This window comes from Arvicola amphibius, chromosome 9 (genome assembly GCF_903992535.2).
Source record: "Arvicola amphibius chromosome 9, mArvAmp1.2, whole genome shotgun sequence".
Classification (NCBI taxonomy): Eukaryota; Metazoa; Chordata; class Mammalia; order Rodentia; family Cricetidae; genus Arvicola; species Arvicola amphibius.
Genome location: NC_052055.2, coordinates 124,088,453 through 124,111,759, shown reverse-complemented (window position 1 = coordinate 124,111,759; position 23,307 = coordinate 124,088,453). Strand labels below are relative to the sequence as shown.

The window sequence follows — 23,307 nt, the reverse complement described above, 5'->3', positions numbered from 1 at the left end:
CCCAACCTCACAAGAGAGTTTTGATGGAAGGCTACAGCTTCAAGGGAGGGAGGGCAGATGGAATAACTGAAAAAAAGTACAGAGAAAATCCATTTCTTGTATGCACCGTGACCTTCCAAATTTCATTTAGAATATTGTTTCTGAGTTAAGGTCTTAGACCGCCCTCTAGCTCCATAAAGGGCACAGCCCGGCCCTCCAACTTTTAGTTAATTAATTAATTAGTTAATTAGTTAGTTAATTATTTCAAGACAGGGTTTCTCTGTGTAGCCCTGGCTGTCCTGGAACCCCCATTGTAGACCAAGCTGGCCTTGAAGAGATTTGCTCTTCAAGAATTCAGAGATTTGCTGCCTCTGCCTCCCAAGTTCTGGGGTTAAAATTGCACACAGCTACCTCCTAGCTAAAATGTATTTTTAAAAACGAAGCCAGAGACGCTCAAAGTGGCTCACACATACGATTCCAGCATTAGGAAGTGAAGGCAGAAGTGTTGAGTGCAGAACTGCAGTCTCAGAAAAATGACCAAGGGGGCTGGAGAGAGGCCTCAGAGGTTAGGAGCACTTACTGCTCTTTCGAGGTCCTGGCCAACAACCACAGCAGATGCCTCCCAGCTTCCTGTAACTCTGGTTCCAAAGGATCTAAAGCGCTGTGGCTGGCCTCAGCAGGCACTTGCGCACATACATAAATAAAATTAATTTCTTTGTTTGTGTTTTTCGAGACAGGGTTTCTCTGTGTAACAGCCCTGGCTGCCCTGGAACTTACTTTGTAGACCAGGCTGACCTGGAATTCAGAGATCCATCTGCTTCTGCCTCCGAGTGCTGGACTAAAGGCATCCACCACCACGCCCGGCCATAATGTTAATTTTTAAAATAATTTTTAAAACTGACAAAGATGTCTGAGCTGGTAGTGGATCACGCCTGTAATTCTAAGCATGGTTGGACCCCATCTTGGACTATCTAGTTAGTTACAAACTATCCAATAAAGCTATTTTTTTTTTTAATAAAAGGGATGGAGAGCAGAAGCTGAGGTGCAAATAATTCAGATCGTCCTGGCTGGTGGAGGTGACCTGAGTCCCCTAGGTAGTAGCCAGGATCAGGAGAACAGAATCACCGCAGCCACACCCCTCCAGGCGGCCAGAGAGCGCACGCACCCAGCCGGCTCTCCGGGGTCTTTACCCCACCTTGGGCGTCTAGGCCGCCCGCCTGCTTCCATTTTTGTTTTCTTTTTCTTTGGTAATTTAGCAGAAGTCACAAGTCATGCATGACTCTCCACCCAGAAGAGTGAGCGACATAATTTCTCTTCGTTCCCTCCGCATTGGTCAGCGCGCCCGGGTCAGGCATATCCGAAGACGACTACGCGCGTCAGGACCCCGGGCTGGCGCGGCTATAAAAGGCGTGGGCGGGCGGCGGCGGGCCTCTTTGTGCGCGAGTCTGCCGCGTTGCTGACTGCTCTGCGTTGCGCCTGCGTCCCTGCTGAGTCTCTGGCTTTGCTCCCTCCGCGGAGGTCGTGCAGCAGGTACCCCCGGGTCCCGTGGGGAGGGCTCCGCGGCGTGGGGCTGGGCAGGATGACCCACATTTACAGACTAGAGTTTCTGATGTCTCCGTGACGCCACCCTTGGAACTGACCCAGCCCGGGGGCAGGGACGCGGGCCGCAGTCTCTCGGGCCTGTGTTCACACTGCTCTCTCTCTCTCTCTCTCCCCAGGTCACGGATCCTCGCCAGCGGGACCCAGGGACACGATGGTGAGTGGATGGTGCGAGCGCAGGGCGGGATGTGGAGGGCCCTGGTCCCGGGGGAGCGACGGTAATGATGACCTCTGGTGATTCTGAGTGTCCCGCTGACGCCATCACCGCAGCGCTCTGACCGCCCCTGGCCGGAGTCTGCAGTAGCTGGCTTTCGAGCTGCCGTGGCCTGGAGTTGTTAACGGTTTGCTTCTGTCTTTGCTTCCTGTTAGGGGTTTGAGGACACCCACTGGCCGCTTCCTCCTGAAGGAAGGTTAGTAGTATTGGGCGACAGAAGGTCCTTGGGTTGCTCTCAGACGGTTTTCTTAGCAAGGCATCATGGCCATTAGCGTTTGTTTATCCCTTGCTTGATTCTTAGTTTTCTAAAAATTATGTGCACGCTTGTTCTATGAAGTCAGGGCCCCTGTGCTGGAGATACAGCTGTAAGCGGCCATGTGGGTACTGGGAATTTAATCCGGGTCCTGGAAGAGCAGCCCGTGCTCTATATATAACCGCTCACCCATTTTCCAGCGTCTCGAGTGCTGGAACCCTAAATCCCATAAGCATGCCGCCATTCCCAGTTTTAACCTAATTCCAAACTTATCCAAACTTATAATGGCTGGGTTTGAAGCTATGAGTCATGACCCTCATTGCAATTTTTCTGGATATGTGTGCTTTGTTGAATTATTAGTAGCTCAGACTTTCTTAGACCATTCAGGATGCAAGGATTTCGTTGGGTATGGTGGGCTTTTTAAGGGTTTTTTTAAATGGTACTTAGCTGTGGTTGTCCCACCTCTTTGTAGTTTTTAGCGGTTATGATCCAGTGACTTGGTGGCTTTGGATTTCTTCTAATGATGCTATAGCCCCAAAGCCTGAGAATACAAACGTGGCCTACCACAACTGGTTTTCTTACTCTCAGACTAACAATCTTTGGGCTTCTGTTGTCTTTTTACAAACTGAGGCTGGTGTGTTTTAAGGTGGTGCTCTTGATTCAGGTCTCCCTAAATTGGGAATGATGATTTCACAGACTAGAGTCTCTGACACTGGTCCTGATGTCAATTATAAATCTGACTCTCTTGGGGAACCTGAATTCTTACTTTGGGTGCACTATTTCCTTTCCTTGGGATGGAATTCAGTGTCCCAAATGCTCTACTGAGGTAGCTGGCTCCTGCTTGTCGTTGACTGTCCTATTTTCGTCTCTAGAGTTCTGAAGATTACACAGAGACCTGGTTGTCATCTAGATTGAGTTGACCTGAGAACCCAACCTAAGGTGGAATCTGTCCTTAGAAGTGATCCAGCATGCCATGATTGTGCCTGCCCGGTCATGCTAGTGTCTGAGAAGGGGCCCTTTCTCCTGCTTGCTGTGGCGGTGAGTGTTGTAGTTAAACCTTCCGTTGCTGTAATTAAGAACTGGGTCATGATTAAGGGCAGCTTGGGGGAGCAGTTAGAAGGGTTTGACTTAGTCTGTGGAGGAATGCTGCCTACTGCCTTTTCCGTGCCTTACCTCACTTCCGTGAGACCTGGGACCACCGGGCGCCAACGGACATGCTGGTATGACCAGGGCTTGTAAAGTCACTGCTCAGTCCTTTTCCACTTTATGGTAAACTTGTTGGACTTTTCTGAGGATGTTTGAATCCATGTTCCTTTTCTGAAATTTCAGGATTTGCTGCTACAGAGGCTGACATGGATCCTGAGAATTTTGTTTGCGCTGTCAGTGCTGGACCACATCAGCTAAATGTGGTGGCATCTGTTTACTGGGAATGTGGAGCTGCGTTTCGCTTGAAGAGTTTGGGCAATGTGATGAAAGCTTGCCTCCCTGAAATGTTTACACTGTCTTGGCTTTCTCTGAAAGTCTAATAAAATACTTGAACACTGAAGTGATTGCTGTCTGTGTGTGGCAGGGGTGGTGTGAAAGGGTTTGCAGGAAGTAAAAGGTCCCAGTAGTCACAACTGTGTGGTATTTGTGTATCACAAGGTGGCCCTACCTGCCACAAGCATCAAACACGCAAGAGCTCAGGTCCTCCAGAGCTGTCATTTTAATGCTTGGGATCCCTTGAGCTTTTGTGCTGAGATTGGGGGGGGGGGCTTTGATTTGGTTCTTGAAGTTTGTTGTGATAGCAAGCATGGGCCTGTCTGGATGGTCTGTCTAGTAGAGGCTAAACTGCATTAACAGTTTCAGCCCAAGGTCTGGTCTTGATCTCAACTGCCTGCTATGAACAAGGGTGGCTGTAAAGTGCTGAGGCTTCACCCCTCCTGAGTGCAGGGATTAAATTTCCTTTCTGCGAAATAGAGTACAGCATCAAATCCTTTACATGCTGGGCAGTGGTGCCCCACGCCTTTAATTTCAGCACTCAGGAGGCAGAGGCAGGTTGGCCCATAGTTGAGGCCAGCACTTACTAAATTTATTCCATGTGCATTGGTGCTTTGCGTGTGTTTATGTGAGGGGTCCTGCAGTTAGAGACAACTCTGAGCAGCTATGTGGGTGCTGGTGAAAGACTTGGATATTTATCCAGGTCTCCCCAAAGAAAGACCTGGATAAATCCAGGTTTTCCCCCATCCCAAGTAGGAAGAAAATAGCCAAAAATCTAAGCAGGAAGAGAAGAATCAGAAATCTAGGATTAGCTGGTTCAGTGACTGTTTCAGGAACTAGCTGAAGATAAAGTTAGATTGTAATCTTGAGAATAATCTTGAGAAACGGAGTTTCCCTATTGTGATTATCATCCTGTGAGATTAATCCTGCAACCCTTCTAACCATTGTAACTTTTCTTAATATCTGATGCTAACTGTCCTATGAAGGCCATAGCTACCGCTGACCTTCATGTGCCTGTGCCTGCAGAAACACGTTTTAAGCAGGCTCCTTAGGCACAGATGATTGTAAGAAGGAAAGCTGTTGTGCTGAGTTCCCTCCCTAACAGGAAAGTTGTGTTTTCCAACCTCCATTTTCCCTAATCAGTTGATTGGCTTTTTCCCTTTGAAATTGCCCATCTCTAATTGGCAAGATGAGGGAGCAGGGGAAGGAATGGGTTGAGCATAAGCACAGCACAGAGTGGGTGATCCAGTTGAGCTGGGAAGGCAGCCCTTTGCCACCAAGCCTGCTGACAGATTCATTGCCAGCACCCTCCACAAGTGCACACACACAAAAACTTAGAATCACTCAACTTTAAAAGACTCTTACAGCACTCGGGAGGCAGAGACAGGTGGATCTCTGTGAGTTTGAGGAACAGTCTGAGGTACATAGTGAGACCCTGTGTCAAAATCAAAAGCAAAGAAATGCTTTTAGGTGTTTAGATGATTTGCAGGCCTTGTGGGCCACATGCATGCAATTCCCACAGTGGTCAGAAGAGGGAGTCAGATCACCTGTTCCTGTAATTACAGACTGTAGGAGTGGGTATTAAACCTGACAGTGCTTGCTTGCTAGCATGCTTGCTTGGTTTGTTGAAACAGAGCCTCACTCTGTGGTCTGGCTGGCCTGGAATGCATTATGACTTCAGGACCGTCCTTGAATTTACAGAGATGGGCCTGTCTCTGCCTCTAAAGGTGTCAAACTGGACCCTGCCAAAACTTTGAATGTTTATCTCTGATGGGTCTGTACTGCATATAATCTCATAGTACTTGGTTGGAGTTACAATATCTTGGGAACAGGGTGACTAAGGTTCTGGAGGTAAACTGCCACGGTGGCGCCTTTAATCCCAACACTCCGGAGTGGAGGCAAAGTGGATCTCTGAGTTGGAGACCAGCCTGGTCTACACAGTGAGTTTCAGAACAGCCAGAAACACTGTTACACAGAGAAATCCTGTCTCAAAAAAAACAAAACAAGAAGATTCTGGAGGTAGAGGCTGGCCAGATGGTTCATCGGTTAAGAACATTGGCTGCTCTTTTGTTGTTGTTGTTTTGTTTTTCAAGACAGGGTTTATCTGTACTGGAGCCTGTCCTGGAACTAGCTCTTGTAGTCCAGGCTGGCCTTGAACTCACAGAGACCCACTTGCCTCTGCCTCCCACCTGCCTCTGCCTCCCCAGTGCTGGGATTAAAGGCTTGCGCCACCACCACCTGGCTCTCTTGGCTGCGCTGGCTGCTCTTATAAAAGACCCAGGTTTGGGTCCCACCACACCTGATGACTTAGTCATCTTTAACTCCAGTTCCACGGGATCCAACACCTTCTGACCTCTGTGGCACCAAACACATGTGATGCACAGACACACGTGCAAGCAAAACACTCATACAAATAAAATAAATTTTAAGCCGAGTGGTTGTGGCTCACATCTTTAATCCCAGCATTCTGGAGGCAGAGGCAGGTGGATCTCTGTGAGTTCAAGGCCAGCCTGATCTACAGAGCAAATTTCAGGACAGCCAGGACTACACAGAGAAACTCTGTCTCCAAAAGCCAAAAATAAACAAATAGGAAAAAGAAAAGAAACCCCTCCCCCCCAAAATTTAAAAAGTAGAAAAAGGAATGATTCTGAAGGCATTCAGAATACTTTTTCAGCAAATGCAAGACCCTGGGTTTGGTCCTCAGCTCCAGGGGTTTGGGGAGGCGTGGGTAGGAAAGACAGAATACTTTTGAATACTTTTTTCTTTTTTTTTAAGACAGTGTTTCTCTGTGTAATAGTCCTGACTGTCCTGGACTTGCTCTGTAGACCAGAGTGGCCTCAAACTCACAGAGACCCACCTGCCTCTGTGTCCCGAGTGTGGGATTAAAGGCGTGCGCCACCACAGTTTGCCCAGAACACTTAAAAGTTAACTTTGACCGACCTAGTCACTCTTACAGTCCCCTGTGTCGGTGAAGGAGAGTGCCTCTCATTCTCACAGAGAAGTTAACAATATGTAACATTCCTTTTATATACAATGCTCCTCAAAAGGCTTAGCACATGACTGTATTCGGTGTGAATGACCACAGTCTTCCCAGACAGTCACAAAGCCTATTCAGTCTCTCCTCACCCGCCCTTCCCTACTAACCCTTGGCATCTATTCGTAAATGGTCAACCGTCCTTGTAAATGAGCAATCATTCATCTATCCAAAGGTCTCTTCTGTGTTCCTGTCCCTTCCTTCCACGATCTAAACTGCCCCCACCCTGGGGTGTTAGACCTCCTTTCTGGTGCCAATCAGGCTCAAGGCGTAAGATTAAAACACTGTCAGGGTGACAGCAGTCACATGGGGCTTGGGATGTAGCTCAGGTGGAACCCAGCTTGCCTTGGCTGTTCACAGGGCATGCCTGTCACCTCAACACTTGGGAGGTGCAGGTGGGAAGGTCAGAAACTCAAGGTCACCTTCCTCTGTACAACTAGTTCTGAGCTATAAGATCTTGTCAATAAATAAACAGCCTGGCGTGGTGGTACCCACCTTTGATCCCTCGCTGGGAGGCAGAGGCAGGCAGCTCTGTAAGTTCAAGGTCACCCTGATCTCTGTAGTGAGTCCCTGCACATGGCTGGAGCTACATAGTGACATCCTATTTCAAAACACAAATAACTGTAGTGATATTTTATTTGTATTTTAATAAATAAAGCTTGCCTGAAGATCAGAGAGTAAAATAGTCCTATTGGTCAGCCTTATAGACCAGGCAGTGGGGACGCACACCTTTAATCCCAGTAGCCACACTAGTTTGCCATAGAAACCGGGTGGTGGTGGTGGTGGTGCACGCCTTTAATCCCAGAACTAGAGAGGATTATAAAACGGGAGGAGAGCTCTCAGTCTCATTCTGAGATTCCTGGAGGTAGGATCACCATTCCAGTGGGCGTCTGCTTTGCTTTCCTTCCTTCCTTCCTTCCTTCCTTCCTTCCTTCCTTCCTTCCTTCCTTCCTCCCTCCCTCCCTCTCTTCCTTCCTTCCTTCCTTCCTTCCTTTCTTTCTTTCTTTTAAATATGTTTATTTATTACATATACAGTGTTCTGCTTGCATGTATACTTGCAGGCCAGAAGAGGGTACCAGATCTCATTACAGGTGGTTGTGAGCCACCATGTGGTTGCTGGGAATTGAACTCAGGTCCTCTGGAACAGCAGCCAGCGCTTTTAACCTCTGAGCCATCTCTCCAGCCCCCTGCTTTGCTTTTCTGACCTTCAACTTGAACCCCAATATCTGTCTCTGGGTTTTATTAATCATGCTACAGACAAGTCTCCAAAGCCTTAAAAATACAGACTACTTCTGCTAAGTTGAGATAATCATCCGATCATGTCCATTCTCAAAACCCACAGCTTCCTGTTATGAGGAAGAGATTTAAAAAGACGTCTGTGTGAAAACACTATCTTCATCTCTCCGAGAGCCTTTATCTCTGGAAGTGGAGCAATCACAGAAACTACCACGCTTCCATACCACCGTCCCTCAAAGGCAATCTGCGGGAACCCAGGCAGACACGGAGCCTGCCCAGGCCTCCACTCCGGAGGTCTCACAGGGTTGTGAGCCACCATGCCTGGCCTGGGTGTTAACTGCCCTTACATACAGCTAAAATCTTAGACGTGATCAATGATAATACTGTTTTTTTACATGCTGACCTCAAGCGTGCCCGATGCTCATTCTCCTGTAAGTAATCGAAGCTGGTGCAGGACAGGCTGACTCCCTAAACCACAGACGTGAGACTCTGGCTGCCTGGAGCAAAAGAACTGTCAGCCTGCTCTCAGCCAGATGACCCTCTGCCAGCACCACAGGGCTTTGAGAGACCCTGAAGGCATGTCCCCAGGCAGGGCTGTTTGAAGGAGTTTGTACCATGTTTTTAAAGTGACTTTGTGTCGGGGGGTGTTTTGGCTGTATCATGTCTGGCATTGTGTTTGTCTCCAGGGTCTGAAGAAGCCAGAGGAGGGTATGGATTCCCTGGACCTGGACTTCCAGATGGCTGTGAACTGCCTTGTGGGTGCTGGGAATCCAAGCCAGGACCCTTGGAAGAGCAGTCTGTGTTCTTACCCACTAAGCCTGACAACCTGAGTTTGATTCCTGGGACCCTCATGGTGGAAGGAGAGAACTGACTCCCAAAAGTTGCTCTCTGACCATCACATGTTCACATGAGCACACACATGTACACACAGAATAAATACATAGGGTTAAAAATAAGAAGAAAGCAGAGAGACAGTAGAGAAGCCACGGAGGAAAGAGGAGTAAGACAGTAGAGAAGCCGTGGAGGGAAGAAGTAGCTGGAGGAGTAAGACAGTAGAGAAGCCGTGGAGGGAAGAAGTAGCTGGAGGAGTAAGACAGTAGAGAAGCCATCAAGGGAAGAAGTAGCTGGAGGAGTAAGACGGTAGGATGTGGAGAACTGAGACTGGAGCCAGCAAAGAGCCAACCAAGAGACATTCCAGACCTGGTGGCCTAGAGTTCCAAAGCACTGTCAAGTCCTCTGACACCCCAGGGCAAGGGCTGTACCACGGACTCCAGTTGGGCTCTGAGGATAACTAGCCCTGCTGAGAACTGAGGAAGCTTCTTGGCTTGCTGTGATAAGCTCACAGTTTCTACGGAGGCCTGCTCAAGGACTGTGGCACTAGAGGGTGCTGCTCACTGCTCCTCCCGCTGTCAGCCTAGCCCCTGGAGAGCTTGACCAGTCAGGACTTCCATCTGTGTGGAGCAGAAGGCCAGATCCAGCTGCTCCGTAGCAGCACCGGGGGACAAGCCTTCTGTAATCATCAGCGACCCCTGGATAAAGTGCGTAAGAACGGACATCGGACATCGCAGCAGAGCCCAGAGACGCTGAGGTGGAGGTCAAGAAGACCCCCAATCAGAATGCCCTTTAGAGGCCCACGTGGTTTTAGTCTGAACCTGACTTAAAATTCCCAAAAAGATGAACAGCAGGAAACTGACTAGAAGGGGCTCTACGATGCCGGTCCCACAGGGAGGATGATCACGAGAGTCTAAAGAGCTTGGTTGCCAACTTGACTGCATCTGGAATCAGCAGAAATGCAAGCGCCTTTCCAGTTTCCAGCACCTACAGTCGCTGACCAGAAGCTCGGAGAGCATCACCGGAAGCCCGTGACCTCGGTATTGGAAGCCCGTGCTGTGGACTGTTCTACACACTCAAGGAGGCAGACACATTGGCGGAGGTAGGTGGATCTCTGAGTTCAAGGTCAGCCTGGTGTACAGAGTGAGTTCCAAGACAGTCAAAGACTACAGAGAAACCCTGTCTCAAAAAAGGAAAAAAAAAATGGCAATTTGTGGGAAGCGATGAAGCTGGTTGGTCGCTCTTGTGGGAAGTGATGAAGCTGGTTGGTCACTCTTGACACGCCAGATAAAGTTAGCCAGCTGACAGACACCCGTGTTTTCTTTCCCGCATTTCTTTATCAGGTTATGTAAAGTCAACTAAGAATATCAGTGACCATCGTATTTGTTGTTCCTGAAGGGACATTGCTCCCTATTCTAAAATTTATAATATATTTCTGGTTGTACAATGTTGTACAATGGATAGTTATGATAGGTATAACTGTGACCTGCTTATATAATGTATTTGCAATTATATATTTGCAATAGGCTAGGCATGACATAAGGACTTATGGTTTTGTGCCAATTTAACGAGGGATGGACTTGTGATGGCTGGCTGGTCTTGGTTGTCAGCTGGACTACATTTGGAATTAACTAACACCCAAGTAGCTCCCTTCCTTCCTTCCTTTTTTTTTTTTTTTGTTGTTGTTGTTGGTTGGTTTTTCAAGGCAGGGTTTTTCTGTATAATGGTCCTAGCTGTCCTAGAACTCACTTTGTAGACCAGGCTGTCCTCGAACTTCCATGTGCTGGGGTTAAAGGTATGCACCATCACTACCTGGCTATAGTAATATGATATTAACCTCCTCAGACTCTTTTGGGGAACTTGCCACCCAGCTCCCAAAAGAATAACACACAGTTTTATTCTTGTTTAAGAACATCCAGTCTTAGCTTGGCTTGTTTCTTGCCCAGTTTTCTTAACTTATATAATCCTGTCTACCCTTTGACCTCTGTGTTTTTCCTGTTCTCTTACTTCTGTAAATCTTACTTAGTCGGTGGACGGCTGTGTAGCTGGGTGGCCCTGGATGTCCTCCTCCTTCTCAGGCTACTGCTCCTCCGGAACCCCTTCTCCCAGTTTTCTCTTTCTATCTATTCTCTCTGCCTGCCAGCCCCACCTATCCTTGCTCCTGCCTCGCTACTGACCGTTCAGATCTTTATTAGACCATCAAGTGTTCGAGGCAGACAAAGAGTCACAGCTTCACAGAGTTAAACAAATGCAGAATAAACAGAGTCACACACTTCACATAATAGTCCCAACACCTGTCACTTGTTTGTTTCGGCCTGGACTTCAATCTGGGAGGTCTGTTGGCCTCAAGTTCTTGATCCTTCTGCCTCTGCTTTCACAGTGCTGGGATTTCAGGCCACCATGCCCTGCTTAGAAACACAGCTTTGGTTGCTGATTCTCAAAGGGCTAAGCAAGTGCGAAAGCTAAGGTGCCCACAGGGACGCCTCACTTGGAGCTCCAATGGGCTGCTCTCTTGGCGAACCACTGTTCTGCGCTGAGCAGAGCACAGCACAGCACACAGGGGAGCCCTGACTCGGGAGCTGCGGCCTGTGCAGTAACAGAAGACAGCTAGCCTGGGCTACACGCTACGTTCTATGTCAGCCTGCGTTGCAATATGATGCCTTTGGCTTCTGGCCTCAGTGGGCACCTGAACTCACCTACACATACCCATTACACACACACACACACACACATAATCTAAAAGATAATAAACCTATTTTTAAAATTGATCTCAAAAGACAGGGGTATAGTTTAGTGGTAGAGAGTGGGTCAGCATGTGGGGGTCCTCGGTCAGCATGTGGAGGTCCTGAGCTCAATTCCCAGGAATAGGGGTGTGGGGGGGGGATAAGAAAGTGGGCATACAGGCTGAAGAGATGGCTCAGAGGTTAAGAGCACTGGCTGCTTCTTCAGAGGTCCTGGGTTCAATTCCCAGCAACCACATGGTGGCTCACAACCATCTGTAATGAGAGCTGGTGCCCTCTTCTGGCAGAACGCTGTATACATAATAAACAAATCTTTCTTTTTCTTTTTTTTTTTTTTTTTTTTTTTAAGAAAGTGGAATAGACATTCTAGAATAAAAATAAATACACAGAAAAAAATGTGCTGGGTGGTAGCGGCGGCTCACACCTCTAATCCCAGCACTCAGGAAGCAGAGGCAGGCAGATCTCTGAGTTCAAGACCAGCCTGGTCTACAGAGTTCCGGGACAGCCAGGGCTAAACAGAGAAACCCTGTCTGGAAAAAACAATAAGTAAATAAATAAATGGGTAGATAGACAGACAGACAGACAGATAGCTAAACAAACAGAGGAATGGCTTACAGGACCCCACACATAGCTGAGTTGCTATTGGTACCTGAAGGCTGCTAGTGTATAGAGAATCAGGTCTAAAATTTTGTAGTGTGTGTACGTGTGTGTATGTGTGTATATGTGCGTGTATGTTTATGCGTGTGTGTATGGGTATGTGTGTCTGTGTGTGCATGCATGTGTATATGTGTATGTACATGTGTGTATGGGTATGTGTGTGTGTATGTGTATGTGCATGTGTGTATGGGTATGTGTGTGTGTATGTGTGTGTATTTATGTGAGTACTCACAGAAGTCAGAAGACAGCTTAGCAGTCAGTTCTCCCAGCACATGGGTCCACAGGATTGAACTCGGGTCTCAGGCCTGGAGACAAGTGCCTTTACCAGCTGAGTCTCTTCCTCTACCTCGAAAGCTGCTGGCCCTGGTAGGATTTTCCATGATTCATGGATGGCCCCACAAGCATGGGTGTATGGGCAGCACTGGCTGGACTCACTGGTTTATATGGGGGGCATGGGGGTGCTGAGGAGATGGGGACTAACAGCACTGGCTGCTCTTCCAGAGGACCCAGATTTGATGCCTAGCACCCACGTGGTGGCTCACCACTGTCTGCGGCTCCAATCCAAGTGGGGCCCCTGCTTTCCTCTGGTCTCTGAGAGTACCAGGCACGCATGTGCTACGCTTACAAACATGCAGACAAAACATTTATACAACACATTAAATAAATCAATAACTTAAAAAGGAGAAGTGGCAGGGAGATGTGGGGGGATGGTTGGGTCAGGGAGTAGATATGACGAAAATATATTGTATACATGCATGAAATTCTCAAAGAATAAATACAAAATATTATTGTTCGGTTGGAACCTCCAGCTTGACCTTGCACAATCTGGAGAGCCCCATTCCTGTTTCTCTCTCCAAATCCCACCTACTCAGACTCTCCAAACAAAGGAAAGGCACCAAAAGTCCAATTCCGATTCTTGGCGGCTGTTGCAGCTTCCTCCCCTGAAGTTGTCAGCTGCCCAAGTTCCACCTGAGTGCCCAGCTTTTGACCACACTTGGGCACAAACCCAGCTTGTGACAGACACATCATCACCCCGCGCCTACAAGTTATATAATCTCCCTGCTTTGGTTTGGGCGTGTGACTTTTCCAGCCTCTCAATCTCTGAGGCTGGAGAACCCACCCGGGAGTGGTTTTACTCAAGTAAACCTGTTGTTATACTTTTTCAATTCGGCTTGGCTTACTGCCTTGGCAGAGAAACCTATATGAGGAGAAGAAGCAGAAAACCTATTAATTATATTTTAAACAAACACACAATGAACAGGTAACTGAAAGCCACAACAGTGGCCTGGAAAGGAAATCACCCTTAAAAAGCAAAAGAAGTTTCTCGACCTGAAAGACTTTGGGGCTGTGCCAACCGCCAACCAGCAAGGCTTGCTGGGAGCTATGCTAGCCTTTCAGGTTAATGCCGTCATCCTAACAGGCAGGCACCCGCTGTGTCTTTAGCTCCGCCCGAGGACACAGGCAGCATCTCTCAGCAGCCCAGCCCAGACTCTCCCAGGACTATCTTTAGTCATTGTTGTGGTTTTCGGTTTTAGGAAAGGTCTCCTATGGCCTAGGCTCATCTCCAACTGGCCAGTGAGGTGTCCCCTGCCTCCCACAGGGCTGTTTTTTTCACTGTTGTTTTATTTCCAAAGAACCAGGAAACAAGTTCTTCCAAGGGTAAAGTACCTGCTGACTCTTGATGTGTTAGGTGTCATTGTCTGGTCAGGTGACCTCAAGTGGAAATGATCACCTTCTAGAATCTCTATTGCCTCTCATTAAACCAATAAACTCTAAAAATACACCAAGGATGACGTCTGCCAACACTCTCCAGTTAACCCTTAGCAGGTAAACAAACTAGTTAGGGACCTCCAAAGGGCCTTGTGGTGGTAGATCCTGGGGGCTGGAGGACATCTTCCAGGACCTGACAGGGAACCCCTGTGGCTCCCCTGGTTTGATTTTTTTTTCTGAGAGAACTAAACATCTTCTTTTTAAAAAATATTTATTTATTTATTATGGATACAATATTCTGTCTGTGTGTCTGCCTGCAGGCCAGGAGAGGGCATCATATCTCATTTCAGATGGTTGTGAACCACCATGTGGTTGCTGGGAATTGAACTCAGAACCTTTGGAAGAGCGGGCAATGCTCTTAACCACTGAGCTATCTCTCCAACCCAACAACTTCTATTTAAAGGTTTTAAATGTGTTTTTTGCGTGTTGAGGTTGGAACGCAGGGCCTGGATCAGGGGTGTGCTCCTGACTACACTCAGCAGCCTAGCCTTTTTTTTTACAATGAGCAGCACCAACAGCCCGGCCTGCAGGCACGTGACTGTCCACCCCGTTGTGGCATGCGACTGTCCACCCAGCTGTTCAAGAGGCCTGCAGTGTTGCAAGGCCAGCCTGGGCTACCTAGTGTGCTCAAAGTCCTGGCTCAAGATAAGAAAAGGAGGCTGGAGATAAAGAGAGCCCGGTGATACAGCGCTCACCTCGCAGGTGGGCCCTATCTAATCTCCAGAACAGTGTGGGGGTTCCCGGGGGTGGGGGGACAGGTTTTAGATTTAGATCTTATCTAAACTCTTTCTCAAGGAGAGAGAGAAAGACAGAGTCAGACAGACAGACAGACAGAAAACTTAAAAAACTAATCTCAAATCAAAATGAACCCAAGACTTGTGTGATTACGCACCCAGTCCTGGGCTCCATCTCTGCAAAATCCACACCCTCTCCCAACACTGACCCCTCCCCAGACCAATCTCTACCACCGCCGGCGCTCTTCCCTGCTGAGCCTTCTACCCAGCCTCGGCCCCTCCTTTTTTTGCCCATCCCACTTGTGCATACCAGGCCCAGGACATTTCTCTTAATTCCTATGACCAAACACCTGCTGGCACCCAGAAGTGCTGAGCAGCCCGCTCGGAGTCTCCTTCAGCAGTGGCAGGGGAGCTGGTGCGGTAGCCATGGCACCATGTCCTCAGAGACCAGTGTTTGTTCCTGGAGAGTCCCTGCCGCCCACTGCTTTCCACGGGGCCTCCAACTGCTGGGGCAGCTCCCTCTCCAGCGGTTTCTGCCTGCCTGCTTCCTGGAGGCCAAACTGCCGCGGAGCAACCTGTCCAGGCCGCACGTTTGCGCAGAGTTCTTGCAGTCGACCGAGCAGACAGAACTAAGGCTGGAGCTCTGTCGCACCACGGGAATCTTGACGTACAGATCCCGGAAATGTGATTTCTAGCCTCACAGAAGCACACACCTCGTTTAGCCTTTTCCGTTACACCCAGAACAAAGACGGAGACCAGTTCACCCACTGAAGATCGGTGGCGGAGCGCCTGACGAGCCTGTCTGCTGCCTGCGGTTCCTTTCCCAGCACATCAAAGAAAAGCAAATGAAAAACCAAGACGCGTGGCGTGCCAACCACACGTGCTTGGTTGCCCGTGTTTTCTTTTCTTTTCTCTTTTTTAATTTACTCTTTTGTGTCTGTGACTGTTTTACCTGCTTGTATGTAGGTGTGCCACATGAATGCCTGGTACCCGTGGAGGCCAGAAGAGGGTGTTGACTCCCTTCTGGAGGTGTGGGTTGGGAGCCATCATGTGATTGCTGGGAACCTGGGTCCTCTGCAGGAGCAGTAGGTGCTCTTAACGGCTGAGTCATTTCTCCAGGCCCTTTGGAGCCACTGCGTTAAAACACTGTCTGAGGGCTGGGGATTTATAGGCACCAGAGACCAGAGTTCAGCTTCCAGGACCATGTGTTGCCGCTTGCCATGGTGGCGTGGAAGCCAGTAAAAGCATGTGGAAAAGGTGCTGGATCCAAATTCAGGGTTTTAGGCTTGTATGATAAGCATTTTATCTACAGGGACTGTCCCCACTCAGAAATGTATTTAAAATGTTTTTTTTTTTTAGATTTATTTATGCATGTGACTGATTTGCCTAGTGTACGTAGGTATACCACATGTGTGCCTGGTGTCTGAGGAAGTCAGAAGGCATTGGACCCCCTGGACCTCGAGTTACAGCCAGTCGTAAACCCACGCTGGCACTCAAACCTTGGTGCTCTGGAAGAGCAGCCAGTGCCCTTAGCTGCTGAGCCATCTTTCCAGGGTACACAGGCTGATACTGTTGCAGCATCTGCCCATAATCCCAGTATTCTAGAGACAGAGGCAGGAGGTTCACCACAAGTTCAAGGCCTGACTCATCTACATAGTGACACTGTCCCCTAAAATAAACAATCCCGGGCTAGGTGTGCTGTGTGGCTCAGTGAGTGGGTACAGGGCTCGCCCAGCCTGCCCGAGACCCCAGGTTCCGTTCCAAGCACTGGTGGTGGACGTGGGAGGGGACAACTCAGGGCCTGGTACAGCCATGGAGTATGGTGGGGAAGGGTTTGGTGTATGACCGCTCCAGAGCCTGTCCTAGGGAGGACGGGGAGAGGAGGGGTCTTCAGCGCCATCTACTGGAGCTCAGGCAGGGCAGGGTCTCCGGCTCTGCAGGAGGTAGGGGATAGGTCCATTGCCCATGGCTGCTTGCCACTTCTACTTCACCAGGCTCTCTCTCTGGCTCTCTCTCTCTCTCTCTCTCTCTCTCTCTCTCTCGTGTGTGTTTTAAGTTTGACCATTCTGCCTGCCTATCTTTCTATTAAGGGTCTTGTTAGGTATCTCACCGTCAATCATTTTTCCTTAGACCCTCCCCCTCTGCTTCTTCAGGCCAGCGGATGGATGGGCCTCTGTCTGCCCCATGGGGCAACAACACTGTGGTTCACCGACTGGGGCAACGAACAGGCTCCATCAACGGACTCTGGGAACTGCTCAATGGAGGGAGAGAGCCCCCACCCTGGAGTTCCTGCACCAACCACGCACCAGGGAACGAACAGCCCAGAGGAGGGCAGGCTCTCTCTGTTTTTCTTAAAGTCTTATTATTTTTAGCTTTTAGTTTTATGTGTGTGAGTGTTTTGCCTGCCATGTGTGTTTATGCCTGGTGCCCACAGAGGTCAGAAGAGGGCATCAGATCCCTGGAACTGAAGCCACAGATGGCTGTGGCCACCATGTGGGTGCTGGGGGTTAAACCCAGGTCCTCTGCAACAGCAACAAGGGCTGTTAACTGCTGAGCGTCTCTGCAGCTCTGGAAAGCTCTTTTTCACTGAAGAACTGCAGCCATCCTAAATGAGATCTGGTGCCTTCTAACATATAGGCACACATGCAGGCAGAACACTGTATACATAATAAATAAAAAAAATCTTTAAAAAACAAACAAAAAAGGAACAGAGGCAGGACCTGAAGCTATTGAGACATCACACATTCTAATCCAGCCTGGGCTACAGTGTGAGGCCTTGATTTAAAACACAAACAAGAAGCAGGTGTGGTGGTGCACACCTTTAATCCCAGCTCTTACGAAGCAGAGGCAGGCGGATCTCTGTGAGTTTGAAGCCAGCTTGGTCTACAAATCAAGTTCCAGGATAGCCAGGGCTGCACAGAGAAACCTGTTTCAAAAAACAAAACAAACCAACAAACCAGAAAAAGAAAAAGCAAAATTGAATGTTGGCCTGTCTTGGTGGGGTGTACCAACAGTCCTAGTTCTGAAGCAGGAGGATTTCAGGAACTGGAGATTGGCTGGGCAATATAGTGAGACCCACCCTAAAACAACCAAAACCTAACCTAAACTGAATGTTGAACACAGGCTAACCATTTTTCTCTTTTTGTGTTTTGGAAATGTCTGTTAGGCAGCGGTGGTGGCACACTTCTGGTATCCCAGTCCTTGGGAGACCAAGGAGGAAGGTGTTGAGATACATAACAGGATTTTTGCAAAAAACAAAGTGATTAAAAGACAACATGTCTACAGCTTTTAGAAAACACAAGTATGTGTGTTTGTGCGTGTGCCAGTGTATGCATGCGCACACGCACAAATGTGTACTCACTGAAGTGTGTGTATATGAGCACGTGCCCACATGTGTGCTCACTGAAGTGTGTGTATGAGCGTACGCTCACATGTGTGCTCACTGAAGTGTGTGTATGAGCATGCACTTACATGTGTGCTCACTGAAGTGTGTGTATGAGCACACACTCACATGTGCACAACTGAGGCCTCCTGCGTGCTTTAGCACTTACCCCTGGGCGGTGTCAGCAGTCCTGGGCACACATCTCTGGATAAAACACAGAGACCTGTGCACTTGTGCAGTGGGCTACACTTCTCCCAGACAGAACTGTTAATGTTTTTTAGAGCAGCTATCGACAGAAAAACGACCCTCTGACTGCAAATGACCAGCATTCCTCTGTCCCTAATATACTTAAATTCTTACAAGCAGAGACTGCAAGGTGGCTCAGCTGGCAAGGCTCTTGCTGCCAGCCTTAACAAGCTGAGTTTAATCCCTGGGACCCACAGGAGAGAACCATCTCCAGCTCGCTGAGATGTACAGCGGAACACGCACTCCCTCCTCTCAATAAACACGGGCGCCCTCACCTTCCTCTCAACAAACACAAGCACCCTCAGACTGAACCCAGGGTCTAAAGCGTTCTAAGCATAAGCAGTAGCTTTACCACTGAGCTACGCATCCAGCCCAGAAGTGCGGGGTTACAGGCACCTGACATACTCAGTATCCACCTGGGCTCTTCCCTCCCCTACACCCGGCATCTGCCTGAGGATGACGGTGCTAATTTCTCACAGGCTGGGCTGACAGGGCCTCTCACCCAGCTTTACACACCTGTTCTCTATTTCATATCCCACCCTATTTTAGAAATATAAAATATTCTAAGCCGGGCAGTGGTGGCACAGGTCTTTAATCCCAGCTCTTGGGAGGCAGAGGTAAGCGAATCTCAGAGTTCTAGAACAGCCAGGGCTACACTGAGAAACCCCGTCTCAAAAAAAATATAAATAAAAGTACATAAAAACAAAATAAATGAAGCCAATAGTCGTTTCATGGGAAACATGGGATTTGATTGACGGGTCCCTGTCCTAACCTCCGGTTTCACCAGTGTGAGACGGTCCAGAAGGTGTGAGCAGACAGAACCATAGACTCCAGAAACGCTTTATCTCCTTCATTAAAAATTTTAAGTTACAAATATTTTGATTTATAAATAATCAAGGATGTGTGCGTGCGCCTACCCCTTACTCTGAAAGGCCATTCTGCCCCAGGGATTTCCTGGAATCCTCTTTAAGTCCAAACCCCAGGAGGGCGCCAGGCCTTCCCAGTTCCCAGGGTTCATATTCAGTCATCACCACTCCAGGAAACACCCCCGCGCCCATGCTGTCCCTGCCTTGTCCTGAGAGAGCACGTGGGGCTGTCCCCAGCATTCTGGAAAGTGCTCCCGGTGCTGGAGGGACTTCCTGCCTGGGGGAGAGGAAGCTGGGCCGTTATGTCTTAACCCAGTGACTTCCCTGTCAAAGAGAAGTTGCTTCTGCAAAAGGCTGGAGTTGGGTGGAAGAGCTGTGTTTCAGTCCCCTCTGCAGGCCCCGGAGGGAGAGCCGTGAGGTCGGAGTCCAGGACTTCGCGCCCTGAGGCGCAGGGCTCAGAGCGTCCCGTAGACGCTGACTTTGACCATGGAGATGCTCTCCGTGTACCGGCTCAGGCCTTTCTCGTACAGGACGAACAGCTGCGGGGGCTGCTGCTCTCCGTCCGTGCTGTTTTCCAGCGTTGTCAGGGATGAGTAGCCGCTGGGCCCTGGCCACACCTGGACTCTCTCCTTCTGCCAGGACGTACCATTGCTGAAGCTCCAGCGCAGGGTCAGGTTCACCCCTAGGCGTGCAATAGGCAGAGGAGGGGGTTGTGTCCGCCCTGTCCAGGCCCGGGCTAGGCATGGTGCCCCCACCCACCCCACCCCCAGGTACTCACGGAGCTCGGGATGGGCTGGATTGGAGAAGAAGACAATGCCTGAGCTGGTGGCTACTGCTCCTGCTGCTACCACTGGGTCCACCAGCTCGGGGTCGAAGGTCACATCCCGGGGCCGGAGGGTATCACAGGCATCGTAGCTGCGGAGCACGATCCTGCAGTGGCAGTGGTAGTTGTTCTGGTTCCGGGCATTGATGATGACGGAGCCGTCTGGAAGCTCATAGGGCTAAGGGGAGAGGACAGGGTCGCTGAGAAGCCGGGGAGGCTGAGAAAGCCAGAGTTGGGTCTTTGGGTGTAATGGCATTCTGGGCGAAGGTGTGGGCGAGCGAGTTCCCACCGACTCCAGACCTGGCATTCGTCGGGGTTGAAATCGTGCTCGTGTTTGGGCTGGCCGAAAGGGATGCCGCTCACTCCGGTCCCGTAGTGCCAGGAGGCACCGTGATCATCACTGAGGAGGCAGAAGACGCCGTCTCGCTCCAGCGTCCCGTGTCCACACACGATGAGCCGGCCCTTGTGAGGCTCCCGCTGTTTCTGTGAGAGAGGATGGCGCTGTGGGGCTCAGGCGCGCAGAGAGGGCAACTCCCAAGGCGAGGACACTTCTGGGTCCCTGCTGTTCTCCCAGACACTGCCCGAATCAAGAAGCTTGTGTGTGTGTGTGTGTGTGTGTGTGTGTGTGTGTGTGTGTGCTGTAATCCCTGCTACTCGGGAGGCTGAGCCCAGAAGGCGGCAAGTTCAAAGTCTGCCTGGGCTACAGAGTGACTTTAAGGCTAGCCTGGGGAACTTGGTGAGGTCCTATCTCAAAAATAAAAAGTATAATAAGGCTGGGGGCTCAGCTCAGTCAGTGGTAAAGTTCTTGCCTAGCATGAGCAAGGCCCTAAGTTAATAACACCCATTAGAAAAAGAAAGAAAGAAATGAAAAAGAAAATTAGCTCACCGTCTCAGCCCAGGTTGGCCTCCCACTCACTACATAGCCAAGGCTGACTCTCAACTGGGTTTCTCTGTGTAGCCATGACTGGATTAGAATTCCCTCTATAGACCAGGCTGGCCTTGAACTCAGAGATCTGCCTGCATCTGCCACCAAAGAAATGGGTTTCACAGTGGCATTCTCATACATACATATATATATACTGTGGGGGCCAGCCACGGTAAGCTAAGTATGGACAGATCACCCAAAGGAAGTTCTTAACTTCCAACCATTACCACCTGCCAGTGTAGGAGTCAGCCATTGATAAGTTTAATGGAGGCCTGAGTCTCAGTAGTTTACCCGAAGCAATACCTGTTGCAGAAAGAACCACAAACTAAGATTACCTAGCACCACCCAAAAACAGGCCATCCAAAGGAAATGCCTAACGTTCCAACCACTGTAGATAGGACCTTCTGCCAGGACACCCCTAGACAAATGTCAGCCAATCAAGGGTCCTGAACCTCAGAGAGCCCTCACCCCCACCTTTACTACTATAAAAACCCAATTCTAACTGAGCTTGGGGCTCTCCATTTATTCCAATACGTTGGACATGCGGAGAGACTGAGTTTGCAAATTTGATTAAAGTAAGGGCTCTTTGCTTTTTGCATACAGGGACTCGGTCTCCTTGTTGGCTTTTGCGGGGACTTCAAGGATTTGGGCATAACACATACATACTGCTTGGTACTTATACCCTCCCCACTGCCCTTCCCTGGAAGCTCCCCAGGACTTGCAGAATGCACCTCCGGACATGTGCACAAGTGCCCACCCAGCCTTGGGGGCTTCACTCCTGCCTGAATGCGGACTCCGCTGGGCACTGGGCACCGTGATAGAGATCTGTGTCTGCCCAAAAGCCACCCAACTCTATCCTGCTCAGGCTAAGGACAATCTGTGGACAATCCCATGCGAGACGCCAATGGCAGGGTTTCATCTTCTCCACAGCAGGGCGCTCCTTCCAGAGCGCCACCCCCTTCCAAGGAATCCCACCCAAGAAAAAAAAATCTAATTTACAGGATCTTGCCCTCTTCACCTATCCCCAGGATAGAAACCTGAATGCCAGAGCCTGGTCCAGGGGCAAACATCTCTGTGCCAATATCCTCGGAGAGGTTCCGGGGTGGGCTCCAGGAAATGCCGTCATCCTTACTCCACACCAGCATGGTGGAGGCCACCTGGCAGTTGACCTTGTGGGCACAGAGGGTGTAGATGAGGAACACAACTCCTGTGTGCACATCGTTGACCACGGCCCCCAGGTTCAGCCCATCCGAGGCCTCCCCGTCGTCTACAATGAAGGCTGTAGAGGACCATGTGCTACCTGGGGAAAGAAAAGAGCTGAGTGAAATTGTACGCTTTCTGGCTCACTTCCTGCCTTTCCCCAGGGACCTTACGGTGGCATCAGGACCCTGTTTCTTCTTTCTCTGACATTATTTCCTGCTCATTCCACCTCATTCTCAGTGACAATTACGAGACCACCCCTTGGTGGTCGCAGTTAGTTCCCTGGACACTTTCCGGAACTCAGGCCTCAAAGTTCTACTCTGGGCGGTTGGGTGGGTGAAGGGAACCCCCTACTCTCTATCTCGGCCACCCACCCAACCCCCTCACCCCCGGGCACCTTTGTACCCTGGTCGGTGGACCTCCTCATGGCGATGAACTTGGCCCCCTCGTCGGACGCAGACTTTTTCCTGGCCTCTGCGAAGGCGAGCAGCGTGCCCCGAGGGGTGGCTGTGATGAGCGGTATGCGGAAAGTGTCCACCGAGCCGATCTGCTTCCCGCTCACCCACAGCAGCTGCTCCATGGTCACCAGCGGCTGCACCTGTGTGGAAGGAAGGACACCTTAATGCAGACGAGGAGACGAGGCTTCAAGACCGTAGGGAGCGCCTCCAGCTAGGGTTCCCACGAGAGAGGTAATGGGGAGCCTGGGCAGGGCTGAGGGGTGTCGGGCAACAAAAGAAAGCAGTCGGGAGGAGAGTACGGGCAGAAGCTGAAGGTCCCTGAGCAGGGGAGAAGGAACCCTCGGGGATGGGGGAGGACCCTAAACGCAGCCAGGGGCCCAAGGAAGCAAAGGGGTTGGGAGAGGATGGGGGCGGGAGTGCCGCTCGGAGAGGTGGCCGAGCCGGGGGACAGCCGCCACCTCTGCAGGTGCAGCAGGGCTCACCAGACTGAAGTCATCTTCCACCCTGGCGTCGGACCCCGCCACCGCCACCAGCAGCAGGAAGATCGCTGCGAGCACCTGACCCCGCCGGCGCGCCCAGCAGCTCAGCGGTCCCCGGGGTCTGCTCGGCTGTGCCCCCACCATTGCTTCCCGATGCCTGTCCCCGAACTGGTCACCGGTGGCGAGCCGTCAGCTGACCCCGACCCTTTAAATGCGCACACGTCACTCCGGCCCCGCCCCTCGTGGCCGCGGCCCGCGCTGCCGCGACTCCCGTTGGTCCTTCCAGCTGTCCGACATCAGCACGTGACCCGGAAGGCGGGCTCAGTCTGCATGAGCTTTTTGATTGGCTTTGATACTCGGAACGCGACGAAGGGGCGAGTCTTGTGCAGCCACCGGCGGAG

At 50.2% G+C, this 23,307-nt stretch overlaps 2 protein-coding genes, 1 long non-coding RNA gene and 2 other non-coding genes across 5 annotated transcripts in view; 3 read left to right on the top strand and 2 right to left on the bottom strand.

The window, feature by feature from the left end:
• LOC119822487 (H-2 class I histocompatibility antigen, L-D alpha chain-like) overlaps nt 1-23,307 on the bottom strand; it is a 741,986-nt gene that overhangs the window by 303,929 nt on the left and 414,750 nt on the right. The gene's annotated exons all lie outside the window — the stretch shown is intronic.
• LOC119822529 lies at nt 1,419-3,591 on the top strand. The gene is made up of 5 exons (XR_005286800.1): nt 1,419-1,509; nt 1,698-1,735; nt 1,948-1,988; nt 2,918-3,083; nt 3,375-3,591. It is a non-coding gene; the product is annotated as an uncharacterized LOC119822529 (long non-coding RNA).
• On the top strand, nt 1,796-1,858 carry LOC119824103. Its single transcript, XR_005287037.1, has one exon. It is a non-coding gene; the product is annotated as a small nucleolar RNA SNORD48 (small nucleolar RNA).
• On the top strand, nt 2,723-2,788 carry LOC119824102. The gene has a single exon (XR_005287036.1). It is a non-coding gene; the product is annotated as a small nucleolar RNA SNORD52 (small nucleolar RNA).
• On the bottom strand, nt 18,991-23,098 carry Neu1 (neuraminidase 1). The gene is made up of 6 exons (XM_038341851.2): nt 22,910-23,098; nt 22,375-22,567; nt 21,807-22,069; nt 20,145-20,327; nt 19,800-20,022; nt 18,991-19,703 (listed from the first exon to the last, which is right to left on the bottom strand). The coding sequence occupies exons 1-6, from the start codon at nt 23,048-23,050 to the stop codon at nt 19,477-19,479; spliced, it is 1,230 nt and encodes a 409-aa protein (XP_038197779.1). The 5' UTR covers nt 23,051-23,098; the 3' UTR covers nt 18,991-19,476.

Coding starts and splice junctions, on each gene's coding strand:
- Neu1 (XM_038341851.2), bottom strand. CDS start 23,050: ATGGTGGGGGCACAGCCGAGCAGACCCCGGGGACCGCTGAGCTGCTGG. Junction 22,568..22,909: donor TGGAAGATGACTTCAGTCTG/GTGAGCCCTGCT, acceptor CCTTCCACACAG/GTGCAGCCGCTGGTGACCAT. Junction 22,070..22,374: donor GAGGAGGTCCACCGACCAGG/GTACAAAGGTGC, acceptor TTCTTTCCCCAG/GTAGCACATGGTCCTCTACA.